The sequence below is a fragment of the Cherax quadricarinatus genome, chromosome 49, assembly GCF_038502225.1.
Source record: "Cherax quadricarinatus isolate ZL_2023a chromosome 49, ASM3850222v1, whole genome shotgun sequence".
Classification (NCBI taxonomy): Eukaryota; Metazoa; Arthropoda; class Malacostraca; order Decapoda; family Parastacidae; genus Cherax; species Cherax quadricarinatus.
The window spans coordinates 11,980,719-12,003,668 of record NC_091340.1 but is presented as its reverse complement, the minus strand read 5'-3'; the positions used below and the strand labels follow the sequence as shown (position 1 = coordinate 12,003,668).

At 43.7% G+C, this 22,950-nt stretch overlaps 1 protein-coding gene across 4 annotated transcripts in view; it reads left to right on the top strand.

The window, feature by feature from the left end:
* The window catches only part of LOC128697001 (leucine zipper putative tumor suppressor 3), a 273,151-nt gene extending 253,425 nt beyond the window's left edge, over positions 1 to 19,726 (top strand). The window contains exons 5-8 of one of the 4 annotated variants that reach the window (XM_070095200.1): positions 5,917 to 6,130; positions 13,390 to 14,336; positions 15,189 to 15,320; positions 19,497 to 19,726. In XM_070095200.1, the coding sequence (XP_069951301.1) occupies positions 5,917 to 6,130; positions 13,390 to 14,336; positions 15,189 to 15,320; positions 19,497 to 19,658 (1,455 nt within the window). In that variant the 3' untranslated portion in view covers positions 19,659 to 19,726. Of the gene's footprint in view, positions 1 to 5,916; positions 6,131 to 13,389; positions 14,349 to 15,188; positions 15,321 to 19,496 lie in introns of all 4 variants that reach the window. The other 3 variants (XM_070095199.1, XM_070095198.1, XM_070095201.1) reach the window with 3 other exon arrangements.
* Positions 19,727 to 22,950: the final 3,224 nt, after the last annotated feature.

The window sequence follows — 22,950 nt, the reverse complement described above, 5'->3', positions numbered from 1 at the left end:
TATCTATCCATCCATCCAGTGGCTATGTTGCCCACGCGCGCGCGCGCACATACCCCACCCACCCACCCACCCACCCACCCACACACACACACACACACACACACACACACACACACACACACACACACACACACACACACACACACACACACACACACACACACACACACACACACACACACACTTCACTAAATAAGATAAACACCTCCCAGTGTATATTCACTGATAGATACCTTGGTGAGTATACACTGACATACATATTCCTGAGTGTATGCACCCTCCCGGCAGCCCTGGTGTCCAGCGTCTGTGTAGTACAGTATTTATACCTGGGTCAGGTCATTCAAGGGGTGGTGCTGATGCAAGGCTCTCGATCCAAGGAACCGAAGTCTTCCCTCTCCCTCCTCTTTTGAATCAAATCTGATTAACTCTCATTCTTTATGAGCTGTACCACCCTTACGGATCTAGCGCTTCCCAATAATAATAACAACAATAATAATAATATCCTGGTCACGTGATAGGTCTCGTCTGCTTTAAAAACGTTGAATTTGCAACGTGACCTTTGTTGAGAAGACCGGCATGCAATATTAAGTCTCCGCTGACCATTGGTTGCCTAGGTTCATGTTGCCTGGGTTTATGTTGCTTAGGTTCGTGTTGCTTTGGTTTGTGTTGCCTAGATTTGTGCTGCCCGGGTTTGTGCTGCCCGGGTTTGTGCTGCCCGGGTTTGTGCTGCCCGGGTTTGTGCTGCCCGGGTTTATGCTACCTGGGTTTATTTTGTCTGAGTTTGCATTCAATGAATCATTATTATCATAACTAAGCCCTAAACCCACAAGGGTCATACAGCTCTGTCAATGGATCGGTAGTGTTTGAATTTATTTTTTATGGGTTTATGACATCTGGGTTTATGCTGCCTGCGTTAAAGTATGTGTTCTCAGGAGAGGCATTGTCTGGGTTTATATATCTTTTACTCTGTATTATTTTCTAGCTGTGTATACAGCTGTACTGGGCAGGCACGCCCACTCACGCCCACACCGCGGGTGTGTATCCGGTTCTCTGTCCAGGTATTACCTTACTAGTAATGGTATCCTGGGTACTGCCTCGGTGTCAGTATTGTATACTAACACGGACTGATAACCGAACCATCAAAACAAGAGACGTCAAGCTATTGTTAATACTTGTTCTCTCTAGGTTAGAATATTTCTGTACGTTGTCCCTTTTAAGACGAGTAAGATTGTTGAGTTGGATAATGTGGCTCGGAGGACCGACAGAATGATGACTCAGTCACTTGTGCAACATTTAGGTATCTTTACTATGAAAACGTTTCGCCATTCACTGGCTTCCTCAGTCCAGTACAGAGAATAATGGTTGAAGATCGGGAGTTTGAGGTAATCAGTCCCTCAGCCTGGAGGCAGTATGATCAGACCATCGGTCTTGTTGACTCATCACATTGACTCCAGGCTGATGGACTGATTACCTCAAACTCCTTGTTGGGTGTGAGTTGGACGTGCCTAGCATGAGTCAGGAGGCCTGCTGCAGTGCTTTTTCTTTCTGATGTTCTTATGAAAGCAAGAGGCTTAGCAGACGGTGCCAAATTCCTCCAATGAAAACTGGATTGTAATGAGTGTACTACGATATAACTCAATAAGTTTGAAGGGGCCAAGACTTTTCAATATCCTCTTATCATGCATACGGGGAATTACCGACAGATCCCCCTAGATATCTTCAAAAGGGTGCCTGATAAGTTTGTCATTTCCTGATGTACTAGGTGGTTGGTGCTGGCACCAACAACCTGGTACATCAGGTCAACAACCATGAGACATGGTCTGAGAGTTTACCACGAGGTTATTAACCCCTGAAACATCTTCAGGATAATTCCAGGATGTCCAGCGAGGGGAGGGGAGGTGTCGTCTTGATGTCAGTGAAGAGCTCTTGTTCCAAGGAACTTAGGCTGCTCTCCATTTCCTTGGAACAAATCTGATTACTTTACCATTACCCATGCGCAGGAAGATGAGGAAATAGTTGAGATGGATGCATCTTAGACGGAAGGAAATGATTGACTAGGTCACTATCTTGAACAGTGAGGCTGACCTGTATGGTCACTATCTTGAACAGTGAGGCAGACCTGTATGGTCACTGTCTTGAACAGTGAGGCTGACCTGTATGGTCACTGTCTTGAACAGTGAGGCTGACCTGTATGGTCACTATCTTGAACAGTGAGGCTGACCTGTATGGTCACTATCTTGAACAGTGAGGCTGACCTGTATGGTCACTATCTTGAACAGTGAGGCTGACCTGTATGGTCACTGTCTTGAACAGTAAGGCTGACCTGTATGGTCACTATCTTGAACAGTGATGCAGACTCGTATGGTCACTATCTTGAACAGTGATGTAGACCCGTATGGTCACTATCTTGAACAGTGATGCTGACCTGTATGGTCACTATCTTGAACAGTGAGGCTGACCTGTATGGTCACTATCTTGAACAGTGATGCAGACTCGTATGGTCACTATCTTGAACAGTGATGTAGACCCGTATGGTCACTATCTTGAACAGTGATGCTGACCTGTATGGTCACTATCTTGAACAGTGAGGCTGACCTGTATGGCCACTATCTTGAACAGTGATGTAGACCCGTATGGTCACTATCTTGAACAGTGATGCTGACCTGTATGGTCACTATCTTGAACAGTGAGGCTGACCTGTATGGCCACTATCTTGAACAGTGATGCAGACCCGTATGGTCACTATCTTGAACAGTGATGTAGACCCGTATTGTCACTATCTTGAACAGTGATGCTGACCTGTATGGTCACTATCTTGAACAGTGATGCAGACCCGTATGGTCACTATCTTGAACAGTGAGGCTGACCTGTATGGTCACTATCTTGAACAGTGATGCTGACCTGTATGGTCACTATCTTGAACAGTGATGCTGACCTGTATGGTCACTATCTTGAACAGTGATGCTGACCTGTATGGTCACTCTCTTGAACAGTGATGCTGACCTGTATGGTCACTCTCTTGAACAGTGATGCAGACCCGTATGGTCACTATCTTGAACAGTGAGGCTGACCTGTATGGTCACTATCTTGAACAGTGAGGCTGGCCTGTATGGTCACTATCTTGAACATTGAGGCTGGTGTATATGATCACTATCTTGAATTTCAGTGGGTAACTTGTACCACCCAGACAATGACCTGCACTAATTAAGTCTTGCAGATTCACAGGATCCACTTCCTCTCCCTATTAGTTCCATGCTCTGGACACATACCAAATATATATCAACTCAGGCTCTCACTTCTCCTAGCCCATCAGGTCCATCTCCAATCAGTTATCACTATCGCAAATCCGGCATCGTTGATCAGTTATCTCTAGACTTGTTTTTTTTTTTTTTTACCGAGTGTTCAGTACTGTGAGTCGACGAGTATTGAACAAGTAATGATTCTTCTCCGTGTCTCGGTCCCAGACCAGAGGTAGTGTATTCTGAATTTAAATATACTATGCTTAACAATAAGCAAACAAGCGAAATTGCTTATAAACATTATCTCTAAGTCCACAGCAGGGTTCGAACCTGCACATACTGTATCGAAGTACTGTGTACTTTGATAGTGTGTGTAGGTTCGAATCCTGCTGTGGACTGAGAGATAATGTTTGTGGATACATTATATATAAATTAAATATGGCCAAGGGCAGCATTGTCAGGAAATTAAAAGTTTTCATTAAAATTATTAATTACAAGTCAAAAGGCTTAGTGCTTAGTTTTGATTATGTCAAAATTATTATTAATAATATTTTATTATTATTATTATTATTATTATTATTATTATTATTATTATTATTATTATTATTATTTACACGCACCGACCATATCCCACCAAGGCAAGGTGACCTGAAAAAAAACGAAAGTTTTTCTTTTTAGGTCGCCCTGTGATGACCCTGTGAACTTAGAGATAATTTAAATTTAGTGATCTATACAGGAGAAGGTGTTACTATCCCCTTGCTCCCGGCATTTTAGTCGCCTCTTACGACACTAATGGCTTACGGAGGAAGAATTTTTTTCCACTTCCCCATGGAGATTATTATTATTATTATTATTATTATTATTATTATTATTATTATTATTATTATTTAGAAATAGCGATTCCTGATTTTTTTCCATGTGATAACTTGGGAAAAATTCTACTGTTCGGCTTTAAACTTTTCAGTAACGAAATTGACTTTGAACTTGATCGGACGATCTTTCTGAAATTATCACACGGAGACCTGATCCGTGAATGGTCTGTGTGTAAACTGACCACTGCCCACCCACACATGTCCACTGCCCACCCACACATGTCCACTGCCCACCCACACATGTCCACTGCCCACCCACACATGTCCACTGCCCACCCACACATGTCCACTGCCCACAGCCGGTGGGCAGTCACTTATCGACATTGTATGTAGCAGGATATGAAGTTGTGATTGACGTGTGTGTGTGTGTGTGTGTGTGTGTGTGTGAGTGTGTGAGAGAGAGAGAGAGAGAGAGATAGAGAGAGAGAGAGAGAGAGCGAGAGAGAGACAGACAGACAGAGAGAGAGAGAAAGAGAGAGATAGCGTATGTGAGACAGTTTAAGTAAAACAGTGATAGACAGAGAGCGTATGTGAGACAGTTTGAGTAAGACAGTGAGAGAGAGAGAGAGAGAGAGAGAGAGAGAGAGAGAGAGCAAGTAAGCAGGTATGTACAGGTAAAGCAGATAGCACAGTCAAACACTAATTTCATGCAACAGTCATTAAAGGAGAGCGATTAAATGACTGATGCATCTCTGCCTTGATGCTGTTGAAGAGCTCTTGATCCCCTGATCTAGAGCTACCCTCTCTTTCGTCTGAGTAACTGAACGAAAGTCTTGTTGTACATTGCATTCTGGCAGTAGGTTGGTAGACAACAACCATCCAGGGATGAACTCCTGTCTTCTCATGTGTGAACCGAAAGCTTGTTAAATGTTTTGCACTCTGACAGGAGTGCTGTTTAATTAACCCATAAGATGATGAGTAAATCTTGCAAGCATCTGCTGACCTTCACTACACAGCTATAATTAAGAGAGCTCTATGACCTTTGTGGGTTTAGCGTTTAGCTCCGATTATAAGTTCCTCAAGTCGGTTCCTGATCAGCCACGCTGTGCTTCGTACATTGGAGTGCTTGTGGCCAGCAGTAACAGACTGGTTGATAAGGTGTTGATCCAGCAGAAGACCTGTTATAAGTCGCGGGGATATTGATCTCCGACAACATTCTTACAAGTAACCTTCCCGTGACTCTCTTAATATCTCTCATTCTTCTAACATTACACAAATAACCCATAGGAGAAATAAACTCTATAACAACGTTTCGGTCCGAATTAGTCACACTAACACACTAACTGCTAACGACGTTTCGGTCCGAATTAGTCACACTAACACACAGTAACTGCTCTCCTCTCGTATATATATACTGGCTCTCTTACTTTCGTGTGTTAGTGTGACTAGTCAGTGGTCAAGGTCGGGCCGGATCGTCGTCAAGTTTCTTGTGTGTGCGGGGTTGTTTGTGTATTGTTCCAGTCACGGTATTGTGCTTTTGTGTTCTTCCTGATATTACCTTTTCAAGTGAGGCCTAGTCTGAGACCGTGTCGCAGGAACCTGGTCTGAGACCGTGTCGCAGGAACCTGGTCTGAGACCGTGTCGCAGGAACCTGGTCTGAGACCGTGTCGCAGGAACCTGGTCTGAGACCGTGTCGCAGGAACCTGGTCTGAGACCGTGTCGCAGGAACCTGGTCTGAGACCGTGTCGCAGGAACCTGGTCTGAGACCGTGCCGCAGGGGCATGGACTGAAACCGTACGGTGGTCCCCACGACCATTAACTGATAAGATTGTTAATATGAGATTATCGTCTCTTCCCTTCCTTAGGGCAAGGTGGTCATCCGGCCCATAGCCTTCAAACCAGTGGCTTCTGCTGGGGTGCAGGGGGGCGTTGCCCCCCAGGGTGGGTGCGGGGGGAGTCTGACGGGGTCCTCTGGAGGATTTCTACTTCACTCCACCAGCACGCCCCCAGCACGCCCCCCTGACCCACGGTACACCTCCACGCCCACACTGGCACGAGGAGGCATTCACCACTATGGCAGTAAGTACCACGTCCTCAATGTTGTATGTATGTCCTCAGTTGTGGTTACAGGGGGTCGAGCTCAGCTCCTGGCCCCGTGTCCCTGGTGGCTGCTACTGGCTTCTCTCCAGGCAGAATATTAAAAATTGTCTTTTGTATTTTTTCCATTTTTTATCCCCCAAAATCAATATATTTTGAAATGTGTTTTCCTCTATTTCAGTCAATTTGACAATTTGTTTTTTCAATGAATATTTTTTTAAGTAGATATTTTTGTTATTGTCCTGAAGCCATTAACCAATAACAGTTGTTTATTACACTGGTCAACAATTTTTGAAAAGTTGTATGCTTCTTAAATGAGATTAGTTAATTCTTATGTATTTTCATGTCTGAATCCAAATATCACCTTGAAAAATGATACGAGACATGTAATATCTGATTATCTTATTATAGCGTACAATATGTGTCAGTATGTTTTAAACTCTAATCTGTACCTACTTTCTGCCTTTTTGCTTGACGCTTATTGTGGGCTGAAGAATCATCTCTTGCCCATGTCCAGCAATATTCTGCAAGCATTCTTGTGCCCCATTTGCCCTGGTACCATTTTCCCATGGTTGAAATATCTTGGTGAAACCTTTCACCATGTTCGTCACTGTCTCACGGTTCGCTGGAAAAAAGTCTAAATGTGAGTCCAAAAAGTGGATTTTAAGTGATATGTTACATTCCATGTTCTTGTAAGTTTTGATGACGGCCACGAAATTCTGAAATCTTCACATCAGCTGCTAGGAGATTCCACTGTTGAAGACGAGAGCCTAGCAGCTCTGCCTTATTTTTGGGTAGTTGCAGATCCCTGACAAAGTCATGGAGTTCCCCTTTTGTTATGAGATGTGGCCTAGAGGAGTGTGCGTCATCAAAGTTTCGGTCACTGTGTAATCCAGCACTGTCATCCTTCTCTTCTTCCTACTAACCACTTTCTTCATCTGACTCGAAGGATACCGAAGTTGGTGCATCAGGAACAGGTAGACCTCCATGTGGAACTGGGCCAATACCTGATGGAATGTTTGGATATTCAATGGACCCCTTTTTTTTTCTTTGACAAGCACTTTTGTACTGGAGGTACCATGCAGAAATAACAATGGTTGGTATGGTCTGTTGGCTCCCGCCATGTCAGTGGCACAGCAAAATGCATTCCTTTCTTCCTCCTGTTCAACCATTGGCGAAGGTCAGTAGCACAATTGTTGCAGCATGTGTGTGGAGTCCAGTTCTTATCCTGGTCACCAATCATGCATCCAAAATATAGGTGATACGCCTTTCTAACCATAGCAGTTATACTGCGCTTCTGTGATGCCAAGGTCACCTCACCACAAATGTAGCAGAAGTTGTCTGCACTATTCACACAACTACAAGACATCTGAAAGAAGAAAACAGCAAACAATTAGAAGATAAACAAATAATTTATTCATTAATTTAACATTATAATACAGAGCATGACAGCTAAGCAGAAGTATTTATATCATTCAGTAGGAAAATAAAATTAATATAATATGCCTCACATGCATATCAATAGTTTGCTAAGTGAATATTTATTATAAGTTTAAAAAGTGTTTGGCTAAGAAAATCACCGACCTTTCACCTCAAAATATAAACTTGGACATCACAACCACCTTCTGTGACTGCTGGAACAATAATGAAGGTCAATCAGACTGTGAGTGTGGTAAGAAACACACTGTCACAGGCCTGTTGGAACCTGTTGTGACACGTAGCTCTATATTGAAAAGTAGAGATAACAAACAATTTTAACCAATATATTCATTATCAGTGACCTAAAATTAGTTAGAAACTGCTACTCTGGTCTTGGAAACATTTTGGTTGTTGACCAGTGTTATTATTAATGCTATTACCTGGAGGTTATTCCGGGGATCAACGCCCCCGTGGCCCGGTCCATGACCAGGCCTCCCGGTGGATTAGGGCCTGATCAACCAGGCTGTTACTGCTGGCCGCACGCAGTCCAACGTACGAGCCACAGCCCGGCTGATCCGGCACTGACTTTAGGTATCTGTTAAGCTCTCTTGAAGGCAGCCAGGGGTTTATTGGTAATTCCCCTAATGCTTGATGGGAGGCTGTTGAACAGTCTTGGGCCCCGGACACTTATGGTGTTTTCTCTTTGTGTACCAATGGCGCCCCTACTTTTAATTGGGGGAATTTTGAATCGCCTGTCCAGTCTTTTACTTTCGTAGGGAGTGATTTCTGTGTGCAGATTCGGGACCATTCCTTCCAGGATTTTCCGAGTGTAGATTATGATATATCTCTCCCTCCTGCGTTCCAACGAGTACAAGTCAAGTGCTTCCAAGCGTTCCCAGTAGTTAAGGTGCTTGACAGAACTATACGTGCAGTAAAGGATCTCTGTACACTCTCTAGATCTGCAATTTCACCTGCTTTGAATGGAGATGTTAATGTACAGCAGTATTCCAGCCTAGAAAGAACAAGTGATTTGAAAAGGATCATCATTGGCTTGGCATCTCTCGTTTTGAACGTTCTCATTATCCATCCTATTATTTTCTTTGCACTTGTGCTACTAGTCTTTCCCTCTAATAGGCCTCCTTCCCCCTTCATCAAAATCATTGTCATCATCGTTGCTATCACCACGATTACCAAACCCATTCCACATTTCCTTCAACACTATCAATACCACAAATTTCATCACCACCACCATTCCCCCACTACCACCACCACAGCTTCCCCACTACCACCACCAGGACAGCTTCCCCACTACCACCAGGACAGCTTCCCCACTACCACCACCAGGACAGCTTCCCCATTACCACCACCACAGCCTCCCCACTACCACTATCACAGCCTCCCCACTACCACCACCACAGCTTCCCCACTACCACCACCACAATTCCCCCACTACTGCCACCACCACCATCTCCCCACCTCTACCACCACCGCCATCTCCCCACTACTAGCACCACCGCCATTTCCCCACTACTACTACCACCACCGCCATCTCCCCACTACTACCATCTCCCAACTACTACCACCACCATTTCTCCACTACTACCACCACCACAATTCCCCCACTACTACCACCACCACAATTTCCCCACTACTACCACCACTACCATCTCTCAACTACTACCACCATCTCCCCACTACTACCACCACCTGGACAGGCGATGCAAAATGCCCCAATAAAAAGTAGGGGCGCCATTGGTACACTAAGGGAAAACACCATAAGTGTCCGGGGCCCAAGACTGTTCAACAGCCTCCCCTCAAGCATTAGGGGAATTGCCAATGAACCCCTGGCTGCCTTCAAGAGAGCTGGACAGATACCTAAAGTCAGTGCCGGATCAGCCGGGCTGTGGCTCGTACGTTGGACTGCGTGCGGCCAGCAGTAACAGCCTGGTTGATCAGGTCCTGATCCATCGGGAGGCCTGGTCATGGACCGGGCCACGGGGGCGTTGATCCCCGGAATAACCTCCAGGTAACCATCTCCCCACTACTACCACCACCACAATTCCCCCACTACTACCACCACCACAATTCCCCCACTACTACAACCACCACAATTCCCCCACTACAACCACCACAATTCCCCCACTACTACAACCACCACAATTCCCCCACTACTACCACCACCACAATTCCCCCACTACCACCACCACCACCATCTCTCCACTACTACCACCACCACAATTCCCCCACTACTACCACCACCACCATCTCTCCACTACTACCACCATCTTCTCCCCACTACTACCACCACCATCTCTCCACTACTACCACCACCACCATCTCCCCACTACTACCACCACCACCATCTCCCCACTACTACCACCACCACCATCTCCCCACTACTACCACCACCACCACCATCTCCCCACTACTACCACCACCACCACCATCTCCCCACTACTACCACCACCATCTCCCCACTACTACCACCACCACCATCTCCCCACTACTACCACCACCACCATCTCCCCACTACTACCACCACCACCATCTCCCCACTACTACCACCACCACCATCTCGCCACTACTACCACCATCTCCCCACTACTACCACCACCATCTCCCCACTACTACCGCCACCATCTCCCCACTACTACCACCACCATCATCTCTCCACTACTACCACCACCATCATCTCCCCACTACTACCACCACCATCATCTCCCCACTACTACCACCACCACCATCTCCCCACTACTATCATCACCATCTCTCCACTACTACCACCATCTTCTCCCAACTATTACCACCACCATCTCTCCACTACTACCACCACCACAATTCCCCCACTACTACCACCACCACCACCATCTCCCCAGTACTACCAGCACCACCATCTCCCCACTACTACCACCACCACCATCTCCTCACTACTACCACCACCACCACCATCTCCCCCCTACTACCACCACCACCATCTCCCCACTACTGCCACCACCACCATCTCCCCACTACTACCACCACCACCACCATCTCCCCACTACTACCACCACCATCTCCCCACTACTACCACCACCATCATCTCCCCACTACTACCACCACCATCTCCCCACTACTACCACCACCACCATCTCCCCACTACTACCACCACCACCATCTCCCCACTACTACCACCACCATCATCTCCCAACTACTACCACCACCATCATCTCCCCACTACTACCACCACCATCATCTCCCCACTACTATCACCACCATCATCTCTCCACTACTACCACCACCATCTCTCCACTACTACCACCACCATCATCTGTCCACTACTACCACCACCATCATCTGTCCACTACTACCACCACCATCATCTGTCCACTACTACCACCACCATCATCTCTCCACTACTACCACCACCATCATCTCTCCGCTACTACCACCACCATCATCTCTCCGCTACTACCACCACCATCATCTCTCCACTACTACCACCACCATCATCTCTCCACTACTACCACCACCATCATCTCTCCACTACTACCACCACCATCATCTCTCCACTACTACCACCACCATCATCTCTCCACTACTACCACCACCATCATCTCTCCACTACTACCACCACCATTATCTCTCCACTACTACCATGACATGGCCTTGGATGCACTGGAAGAAAATCGGAATGCAGATGTAATATACACAGACTTTGCAAAAGCATTTGACAAATGCGATCATGGCGTAATAGCCCATAAAATACGTTCTAAATTAATAACTGGGAAAGTGGGGAGATGGATCTTCAACTTCCTAACAAATCGAACACAAAGAGTAGTGGTCAACAGAGTTAAATCGGAGGCTGCCATAGTGAAGAGCTCTGTTCCACAAGGCACAGTACTCGCCCCCATCTTATTCCTTATCCTCATATCAGACATAGACAGAGATATACACCACAGCACCGTATCATCCTTTGCGGATGATACTAGGATCTGCATGAGGCTGTCATCTGCTGAGGACGCGGTTAACCTCCAAGAAGATATAAACAAAGTTTTCCAGTGGGCAACGGTAAACAATATGATGTTCAGTGAGGACAAATTCCAACTACTCCGTTATGGAAAACTGGAGAAGATAATAACTAGAACAGAGTATACTACTGACTCCGGCCATACAATAGAGCGGAAAAATAATGTAAGGGACCTGGGAGTAGTAATGTCTGAGGATCTCACTTTCAAGGATCACAACAGTGCCACGATCGCACGTGCAAAGAAAGTGATAGGATGGATAATGAGAACTTTCAAAACGAGAGATGCCAAGCCCATGATGATCCTTTTCAAATCACTTGTTCTCTCTAGGCTGGAATACTGCTGTACATTAACATCTCCATTCAAAGCAGGTGAAATCGCAGATCTAGAGAGTGTACAGAGATCCTTTACTGCACGTATAAGTTCTGTCAAGCACCTTAACTACTGGGAACGCTTGGAAGCACTTGACTTGTACTCGTTGGAACGCAGGAGGGAGAGATATATCATAATCTACACTTGGAAAATCTTGGAAGGAATGGTCCCAAATCTGCACACAGAAATCACTCCCTACGAAAGTAAAAGACTGGGCAGGCGATGCAAAATACCCCCAATAAAAAGTAGGGGCGCCATTGGTACACTAAGGGAAAACACCATAAGTGTCCGGAGCCCAAAACTGTTCAACAGCCTCCCATCAAGCATTAGGGGAATTGCCAATAAACCCCTGGCTGCCTTCAAGAGAGAGCTGGACAGATACCTAAAGTCAGTGCCGGATCAGCCGGGCTGTGGCTCGTACGTTGGACTGCGTGCGGCCAGCAGTAACAGCCTAGTTGATCAGGCCCTGATCCATCGGGAGGCCTGGTCATGGACCGGGCCGCGGGGGCGTTGATCCCCGGAATAACCTCCAGGTAACCACCACCATTATCTCTCCACTACTACCACCACCACCCATCATCTCTCCACTACTACCACCACCATCATCTCCCCACTATTACCACCACCACCGTCTCCCCACTACTACCACCACCATCTCTCCACTACTACAGCCACCATCTTCACACACCCACCCCCGCCACCACCCCCACCATCGCCCCCCACTATCCCCCAACCAATACGCAATTTCCAAACACTTTTATGACCAATTCCCTATTCCAAATAAATGTTATTGATGTAATATTTCGTTGGAAAACCATATTTAAATATACATGATTATTGTCCAGCCATATTTAACTCTGTGTATTTTAATAGCAACACGCCATTATAGATGTGACCCTTTAACCTGTCAGTTACCATGTTAGGCAATAAAGGTCTCCGGTTAATTGAGTCTGGGTAATTATAACCCAAACATTATTATATTTATGAAGTGTTAAAGCCATGGGAAATAGAAGGTTAATCAGCTTTTGATCAGAGGTAGAGGAGGGGTACTCTCGAATCGCTGGCTCATGAGTTTTTACTTGTAGGTTACCTGTAGGTTACGTGTAGGTTACTTGTAGTTACTTGTAGATTACTTGTAGGGTAGTTTTAGGTTATTTGTAGGTTATGTGTAGGCTACCTGTACTTGCAAAGGGTTTCAAATCAGAGCTTTGCAAATCACGAAGTTCTTTCCGTGCAAGACTGTAACCTTGCTAGAGGTGTGGGTGACCTAGTCTCACTACAGGCATGCGTGACCTCGGGTACTAATCCCTGGTCTCACTACAGGTATGGGTGAACTCCGGTACTAATTATTGATCTCACTACAGGTATGGGTGAACTCCGGTACTAATCACTGATCTCACTACAGGTATGGGTGAGCTCCGGTACTAATTACTGATCTCACTACAGGTATGGGTGACCTCAAGACTATGAGCAACAACAGCTGCTCCCTTGACCGTCGTGGTCTGGTCACGCCACTCTCTGCATCAACTTGCTACGATCATCACACCAATGAAAACAACAACAAATACAACAGTCTCACCAAGCTTCACAATAGTAAAAACACTTCCATGAACAACAAGAACAGTTTGAACAATAACAATAACAGCATTAGCAGCACCAGTAGCAGTAGTAGTAATAGTAATAAATCACCACCATCCTACCCTCCACCTCCACCACGTCCACCCTCACATCAGTCCACTTGTAGTAATATTGAGGATGGTCAGCCTCACATGAGGTTTGCTCAAGAAAACAGACTTGCAGGCAGCTACGACAATTCTTATGACAACAGACTCTCTAGCACGTACGACAACGCGGCCACTTACATACGTGTCAACGGGTACTCAAACAGCGACCTCCCTCGCTACGACAGTCTGAAAAATCTCTCTAGTGACTCTGGTCACTCGTATGCTCACCATCACCACCACCACAACCACCATCACCACCACCAGCCAGTGACCAATGGTCTACACCAGCGGATGGGCGGCTCGGTTACAAACCTCACTCGCATCAGCAATACGCACCACTCTGGGTCCGTCCAAGGACTCGACCGATCGGGCTCGAACGTCGGATTGGACAGATCTGCTTCAGTGACCGGCTCCAACCTTGACAGATCGGGCTCTGTTAGTGGGTCGAATCTAGGTCTGGATAGATCGTTGTCAGTTACAGGGTCCAACTTGGGTTTAGACCGAACCATATGCGGCTCAGTAGCAGGGTCAATCAGTGAACTCACGCTTGACGAACACCACCAGACACCCTCGCCCTCAGACTCTGGAGTGGCGGAGCTGGAGGCCATGTTGAAGGAGAAGGACTCTGAGATCAACACTCTTCGGGAGACTATGGAGCAGAACGAGCAGGTGATATTCAAGGTAGGACATAGAATAAGGTGGAAGGGACTCAGATTAGTGCATCTAGGAAACGTAAATTAGGAGGGACTCGGGGAAACTTGTCAATAAACTCTTTGGTTGGGTAAACACTAGTGTATTGAACAACATACCAGAGATTAGAAATTTCATCATATCCAATTCCTCAAAATATCGATATTAGTCACAATCAAAGATTAACAAAAATAAACATTTTATATTTTAATTATTACAGAAAATAGTACAAATTTAAGCGATTCATGAAAGTCAAGAATTTTTCTGAGAACTATATTAAATATTTTGACTTTAAAATGCATTTCTAATATTCCTTGTCAGCTGTGGTTACAAACATGTGAGCAAATGCGCAGGATTTTTTTTTTTTTTTGGTATACGTTTTAGTCGTGGGACCTTGTACACGCCAAACATGTTGGGAGTGAACGCGGTCTTAGGACCAAGACATGTTTGGAGTGAACAAGGTCTCAAGACCAAGACATGTTTGGAGTGAACACGGTCTCAGGACCAAAACAACCCTAATAAATGTACCCAGAGTTTGCTCACGTGTCCTTAACCACATATTGTCGGTACCAATACCGTTTTCACCTTTATTCAAATTCAAATTCAAATTCAAAGTTTATTCTCTATAAGGATTATGGTAAAGTTAGCCATGATAAAAAAAAAAAAAACTGGCAGAATGAAAACGTAGTAAGTGTGTTTCGTTCAGTCTCCAAGCGAAACGTAATAATAAACTTTTCCCATTCTGTCATAGCTTCTCTTTGTATCAGTTTGTCGGTTTCATTTCTTCTGCAAGATTATTCATGTCTAGACTAACTTAAGCGACTGCTTCAGGTGTACGAGGAGAAGGAGCGGACGTGGGAGAGAGAACTGAAGAAGATTCGGGATCTGTACGACTCTCGTCTGAAGGGAGCCCAGCAGAAGGCCTTGAAGGTGGAACAGTCATTAACCACACAGACATATCAGGTAACTCACTCACGAAATCGTATTAACTCGATTGCAAACAAATATCAGTACGGATGAGGCTTGAACCCATGGCTTGTGAGTTTTAAGACTTTAAGGACATTAGTTCAAGTCGCACCCGATATTTTTTTTCTACCAGGTAAGCCAATTCCGCTTTTATTCAGCAGTGTATACACTGTAAGATCTGTCTCTCAGTATATATGAAGTGAGAATTTACTTAACTCTATTTTAGGTATTAAAGTATTCTTGACTGGTGGTGAACATGAAACATGCAGCCTTATTGACCCATTTAATCGATAGGCTTTAATCCATGTTAGTCAATCACTTCCACTCTTGTCGATCCTTCAAAGTGCTTTGTTATTAGTGAAGGGTTTTTGATCCAAGGAATTGGAACTGCTCTCCACTTGGATGAAAACTAACTTGCCCCTTTTCCCCATGCACTATATAACTCATACGTGCTTTCCTGTGAATGTAATAATAATAACAATAATAATAATTTGTGAATTAAGGCGAGCAGTATCAAAAGTAATGGTAGTGAGAGGGTTACAGAGGTCTTGTTTGAAAGAAAACAGAGCACGTCGACGTTGATGGCCACCAGCCCGGTGGCCTGTTGGCTAAAGCTCCCGCTTCACACACGGAGGGCCCGGGTTCGATTTCCGGCGGGTGGAAACATTTCAACAAGTTTCCTTACACTTGTCCTGTTCACCTAGCAGCAAATAGGTACTCTATTAGTCGACTGGTGTGGGTCGCATCCTGGGGGACAAGATTAAGGACCCCAGTGGAAATAAGTTAGACAGTCCTCGGTGACGCACTGACTTTCTTGGGTTATCCTGGGTGGCTAACCCTCCGGGGTTAAAAATCCGAACGAAATCTTATCAACCTGAGACATAGTGAACATTCTCTCTACTAAGTTGATGATGCCTTCTTTGATCTCCTTGAACATCAACGTGTTAACTTTTCTTCTCTCCCCTAAGATCTTTGTAACCTTCTGCTACCATTGCTGTTGACACTGCTCGCCTTAATAATAATAATAATAATAATAATAATAATAATAATAATAATAATAATAATATCGTTATTGTGCAGTCGAGTACCTGTCAAAGATCTGAGCCTTCTTCTAGGCCTAAATAGAAGGGAGATTTCCCCTATTGTATAAATATACTTTGACAGCCTGGGAACTGGAACAAATTAGGAACACAGTTTGGACTGGCTCTTGGATTTTAAACAGTGTCGATTATATTGTGATTATATTCATAATATGACAGTAAAGTAGCCGTGATAGCAGCAAATTGGTAATGATAGTACTGTAGCAAATTAAAATAGCTGAAAATCTGAAAATAGGCCATCAAATGGGTTTGCAATTTTTTGTCGAAATCGCAGAAGAACCAGCACTCGTGTCTTGCAAATGGTGAAAGCTGATCATTATACCTTTACTCCTAGTAATTACCTATTTGTGATTACCTATTTGCTGTTACCTAGTTGTGATTACCTATTTGTAATTATCAATTATTTGTAGCTACAGGAGCAGAATGATGTTAGTGGTGTTTCTTCAATAATTTGTTTGTCGCATATTGAGAAGAATGTTAAATTATTGCACTGGGAGCGCTAAATTCATAGGGAGTCATACAGAGAATGGGAATTTATCAGTTTTGATCTGAGGAATGGAATCATAGCTCCAATTCCTTGGTGGTGGGTGTGTTAGTGCTGCAGATGGTGTTGATAGGTGTGATGGTGTTGTAGATGGTGTTGCAAATGGTATTGGTGGATGTGATGGTGTTGCAGATGGTGTTGGTGGGTGTGGTGTTGCAGATAATGGTGGGTGTGAGGGTGTTGCAGATGGTGTTGGTGGTTGTGATGGTAGTGTGATGGGGATGTAGATGGTAGTGGTTATGATGGTGTCAGTGATGGTGGAAGTACACCTCGTTTCACTGTCTGGGGTCACTGCCAGGGGTCATTGCCTAGGGTCACTGCGGTCAGCCTCGGTGTTGGGTTACAAACTCTCTGAAGGATTCATGACTTTTGAGGAGAGAGAGAGAGAGAGAGAGAGAGAGAGAGAGAGAGAGAGAGAGAGAGAGAGAGAGAGAGAGAGAGAGAGAGAGAGAGAGAGAGAGAGGAGAAAGAGGGGAGAAAGAGGGAGAGAGAGAGAGAAGGGGAGAAAGAGGAAGAGGTACCTGTAAGTAAGTAAATTTATTCAGGTATACACAAATACAGTTACATAAATTATCACACATAGCAGCATATGTGTAGAGAACCTAGGATAACCCAAACAAGTCACAGTGACTTATTTCCATTGGGGTCCTGTATTATGTCTGTGACCCTTGTGGGTTTATCGCTTAGTTGTGATAATAATAATAATAATAATAATAATAATAATAATAATAATAATAATAATGTATCTTGCCTATGACTGTTGTGAGAATGTTTCTACTGTCATCTTGGCTGAAGACGGAAGCTTTATTCCGTCTTTGGTTAGGGTACGACTTCCTCCTCTTGCTTCTTTATTCTTATTTCTTCTTTCTTCTAGCTTGTCTTTTTTATTTTTATTTTGTTTCTTCTTTTTCTTTATCATTTATTCTTTTTCTTTTGTTTCTTCACATTTCTGCGACAGAAAAGCATAATAGATTTTACAGTTACGATTGATACATTAATTTATCAATATCACATTTGTCCTGTTTCCTGACGAACCTAACCTAACCACACAAGAAAAAGTAACAATGCAAAATACAATAGTGAATGCCAAGATTATACAAGTTTATCCTTACAAGTCTTTAAGTTTTCTTTAAAGTAACGAAGAAAACGTATTTTCATGGCTAATTTATATGTTGAATACTTATTAAGAGGGCCTCCAATCGAAGCGATTTTTATATATGCTTAATGCAAGTTAGCCTTCCTCAAGGGCGGAAGGAGTTGCCTTGTTGATTGTGGAAAGTCTTATGAGCTATGAAACAAGAGCTGACTCCTGGTATGGACCAAATCGGATAACTTTTCATTCTCCAAGCTTGTTTTCACACGTATAAAATAATTATTTATGCGCTATATGTAAGTGAGAAGCATTCAGGCTTTATTATTATTATTATATTCAGGGAGAGAGCACTAAACCCCTTTGGGTTTAGCTTTTCCCCAATGTAGGGCATTGGGTAATGGAAGGCATTCACATTCTATTTAATTACGTACTTGGATCATAGGTCCATTTCTTTAGATCAAGAGCCCATCACCAGCATCAAAAACTTCCCTTGGTAGATTAGGCTTCATCCAAGGAAGAGAAGTGTAACTCCAATTTCTTGGATCAAGAGGGTTCCACAGGCATTAACCTAAAGGGTTACCCAGGATTGCTCAATAAATCTATAATGGTTTATTTCCATTGGGATCCTTTCATACTCTTCCCCAAGATGCGACCCACAACAGTCACTTAACACCCAGGTACACTGCACATCCCTACTGCTAATTGAGCAGAAGTTCAAACTCAGGTCCCTCAGTTGCCAGCTGAAGTTGCTATCACTTGAGACTTGCTATAATATTTTTTTTTTATTATTGCTGCTTCTCGTGCTCACACTCTTCTCTTTTCTATTTCTGTTTTTTCTAATGATTCTAACTTCTCAACATCTTGGTTATCATCAGAACCCCAAAGGATGCAGGTCACATTGTTTATCTTTATTTGGTTATCCCAGATCAAACCTACATTATATGTTTCAATAACACTTGTTTGACCATAAGACCAATTTAAAAAATTACATGTGTTGTATGGCATACCTAAATAAAAACTTTGACTTACCTTAGGATAACCCATGACTCACGAAATTGTAATATGACTGTAAGCAGCTAACTGAACAGAGGGTTTAAACCCATGGCCAGCTAGTCCTAAAGCTATCAAGCTAGCATGTTGTCCATGGTACAGCGGACAGTACACTGGCCTGCTAGTTTCTGGACAATTTTGCTGTGGGCTAAGGCCCTCAGTTTGGCGACAAGATAGTCCAGTCATAACGTGTCTTATTTCCCTTTAGTCGGAACTCTGCCTTCCAAAATGATACCAAAATACTCTGAAAAGCCAGTGATTTGCCACGAGCAATATTAAGTTTTATCCAATTTTGTGAAAAACTGTTTCATGTATTAAGAAATTATTATTATTATTATTATTTTAGTTACCTTTGGTTCTTGGTCCTGATGTAATCTCTTCACCAGCTGCAGCAGGAGCGTCGGAAGCTGCTAGCAGAGCTAGAGGAGGTGCGAAGAGATCGTGACAGCCATCACAGCCAGACAGAACAACTAAGACGTGAGCTGAGTTCTCTCCGCACTCAACTTGAGGAGACTGAGTGGAGCCTTTGCCAGAAATCAGGTACTTAGTACAGTATTTAAAAAAAAGCTGGAGGAGATTATCTACTGCCTGATCTCCCAGAGATTACAGCACATTCAGCAGATAGAGGCTCAAGCCTTCATCACTCTTTCTGCAGAATAACTTGCGCAGGTTTTGCTAATCAAGGTAAGAATGTTTTAATTGTAGGTGATTCTCAGGTGAGATATATGGACCGTGCTTTTTGTAACAGATATAGAAAGGTCAGACAGTGGGTGTGCCTTCCAGGAGCTGGTGTTGGTGACGTAGTCAGCAGGTTGGATAATATTATGTCAGGTAATGGGAACAGGCCCATTATCTGTCTTAGTGCTGGGGGTAATGACATTGGGAAGAGCAGGAGACAGGAGGTGCTGGATAGGTACAGGTCAGCCATAGAAGTAGTCAGGTCTAAGGGAGGGATCCCAGTCACATGTAGCATCTTGCCTGGAAAGGGAGTGGGCAATGAATAGATGTCTAGAGCAATTGGTATAAATTGCTGGCTAGACAGGTGCTGCAAGGAACTTGCAATCCCATTCATTGATAACTGGGACATATTCTATGGCAAACGTGATATGTATGCAAGAGATGGGGTTTATCTCTCTGGGGCTGGAGTGGTTGCATTAGCCAATTCGATTGATGGGGTAATAGATGACTTGTCAAGGAATTTAAACTGATAGATTATAGAGGTATGGCTAGTAGATAGAGGGCAATGAGTGACTAGCTCCTTTAAGGTTTACTATACAAATACATGTAGTAGGAGTCTAAGAAATAAGATAGATGAGCTAAGATTACTTGCAAGTGTAGGTAATATAGATATTATTGGTATAACAGAGACCTGGTTCAACCTGAAAGATAGAGAAATGCCTTCTGAATGCAACATACAGGGTTATAAACTATTCCACATTTATAGGGTCAACAGGAAGGGTGGTGGGGTGGCGATGTATGTCACAGATAATTTAAATTGTTGATTTAGACATAATATAAGATTAGAAAGATCGAACACAGAATCTGTTTGGCTACAGTTTCTCGAGGGTCATGACAAATTAATTTTAGGTGTGATTTATAGGCTCCCACACATTGATAGGAAGTGCAGTAATATGTTTATTTTTATTTTATTATCACACTGGCTGATTCCCACCAAGGCAGGGTGGCCCGAAAAAGAAAAACTTTCACTATCATTCACTCCATCACTGTCTTGCCAGACAGGTGCTTTACACTACAGTTTTTAAACTGCAACATTAACACCCCTCCTTCAGAGTGCAGGCACTGTACTTCCCATCTCCAGGACTCAAGTCCGGCCTGCCGGTTTCCCTGAACCCCTTCATAAATGTTACTTTGCTCACACTCCAACAGCACGTCAAGTATTAAAAACCATTCGTCTCCATTCACTCCTATCAAACACGCTCACGCATGCCTGCTGGAAGTCCAAGCCCCTCGCACACAAAACCTCCTTTACCCCCTCCCTCCAACCTTTCCTAGGCCGACCCCTACCCCGCCTTCCTTCCACTGCAGACTGATACACTCTTGAAGTCACTCTGTTTTGCTCCATTCTCTCTACATGTCCGAACCACCTCAACAACTCTTCCTCAGCCCTCTGGACAACAGTTTTGGTAATCCCGCACCTCCTCCTAACTTCCAAACTACGAATTCTCTGCATTATATTCACACCACACATTGCCCTCAGACATGACATCTCCACTGCCTCCAGCCTTCTCCTCACTGCAACATTCATCACCCATGCTTCACACCCATATAAGAGCATTGGTAAAACTATACTCTCATACATTCCCCTCTTTGCCTCCAAGGACAAAGTTCTTTGTCTCCACAGACTCCTAAGTGCACCACTCACCCTTTTCCCCTCATCAATTCTATGATTCATCTCATCTTTCATAGATCCATCCGCTGACACGTCCACTCCCAAATATCTGAATACATTCACCTCCTCCATACTCTCTCCCTCCAATCTGATATCCAATCTTTCATCACCTAATCTTTTTGTTATCCTCATAACCTTACTCTTTCCTCTATTCACTTTTAATTTTCTTCTTTTGCACACCCTACCAAATTCATCCACCAATCTCTGCAACTTCTCTTCAGAATCTCCCAAGAGCACAGTGTCATCAGCAAAGAGCAACTGTGACAACTCCCACTTTATGTGTGATTCTTTATCTTTTAATTCCACGCCTCTTGCCAAGACCCTCGCATTTATTTCTCTTACAACCCCATCTATAAATATATTAAACAACCACGGTGACATCACACATCCTTGTCTAAGGCCTACTTTTACTGGGAAATAATTTCCCTTTTTCCTACATACTCTAACTTGAGCCTCACTATCCTCATAAAAACTCTTCACTGCTTTCAGTAACCTACTTCTTACACCATACACCTGCAACATCTGAAATTCATAAGGCATCTAGATATGAAAATGTTGTGATAATGGGAGATTTTAACTTTAGACAAATTGATTGGAACAATATGACCGGAAATCTTGTGCAGTGACTTTCTTGATACGGTTCAGGACTGCTTTTTAGAACAAATTGTGACAGAACCAACTAGAAGAAACAATCTGCTTGACTTGGTTCTTGCCAACAAAGAGCCACTAATTAATAATCTTGAGGAAAGTGATCACAAATCACTTAGTTTCAATATATCATGGAATTACCCAGATAACTGCAATCAAATCTATGTCCCAGATTTTCGCTTGGCCGACTTCATGGGACTGAAAATTATCTGCGTGGGCTAAATTGGGATGTCCTGACTATGGGTTTGGTAGGTGATCTTGGTTGCCAGTATGACGTTTTTCAGAGCATAGTTCTAGCTGCCCAGACAACTTTTGCTTCGAGTAGGGAAATTAGATCTAACAAAAATGATCCCAAATGGATGAACAATAGATTAAAACTTCTCATTGGTCAAAAGAGAGGCATATATAGGCGTATCAAAAGAGGGAATGGTCAATTAAAAAATCTATATATTCATTTAAAGAGAGAAATAAAGAAAGGAATAAGAATAGCAAAAAAGGGATTACAAGGCTAAGATTGCAAGGGATTCAAAGACTAACCCAAAAGGGTTCTTTCAAATATACAGAAGTAAGATTAGGGACAAGATAGGCCCACTTAAGAGTAACTCTGGTCAGATCACTGACAGTGATAAGGATATGTGTGAGATTTTCAATACCTACTTCCTCTCAGTTTTCACCCAGGAAAATACTAGCGATATTCCTGAAATAATAGATTATGTAGAACAGGACTATAAAAAACTATGCACGATTGCAGTAACTAGTGACATGGTCCTCAGACAAAAAGA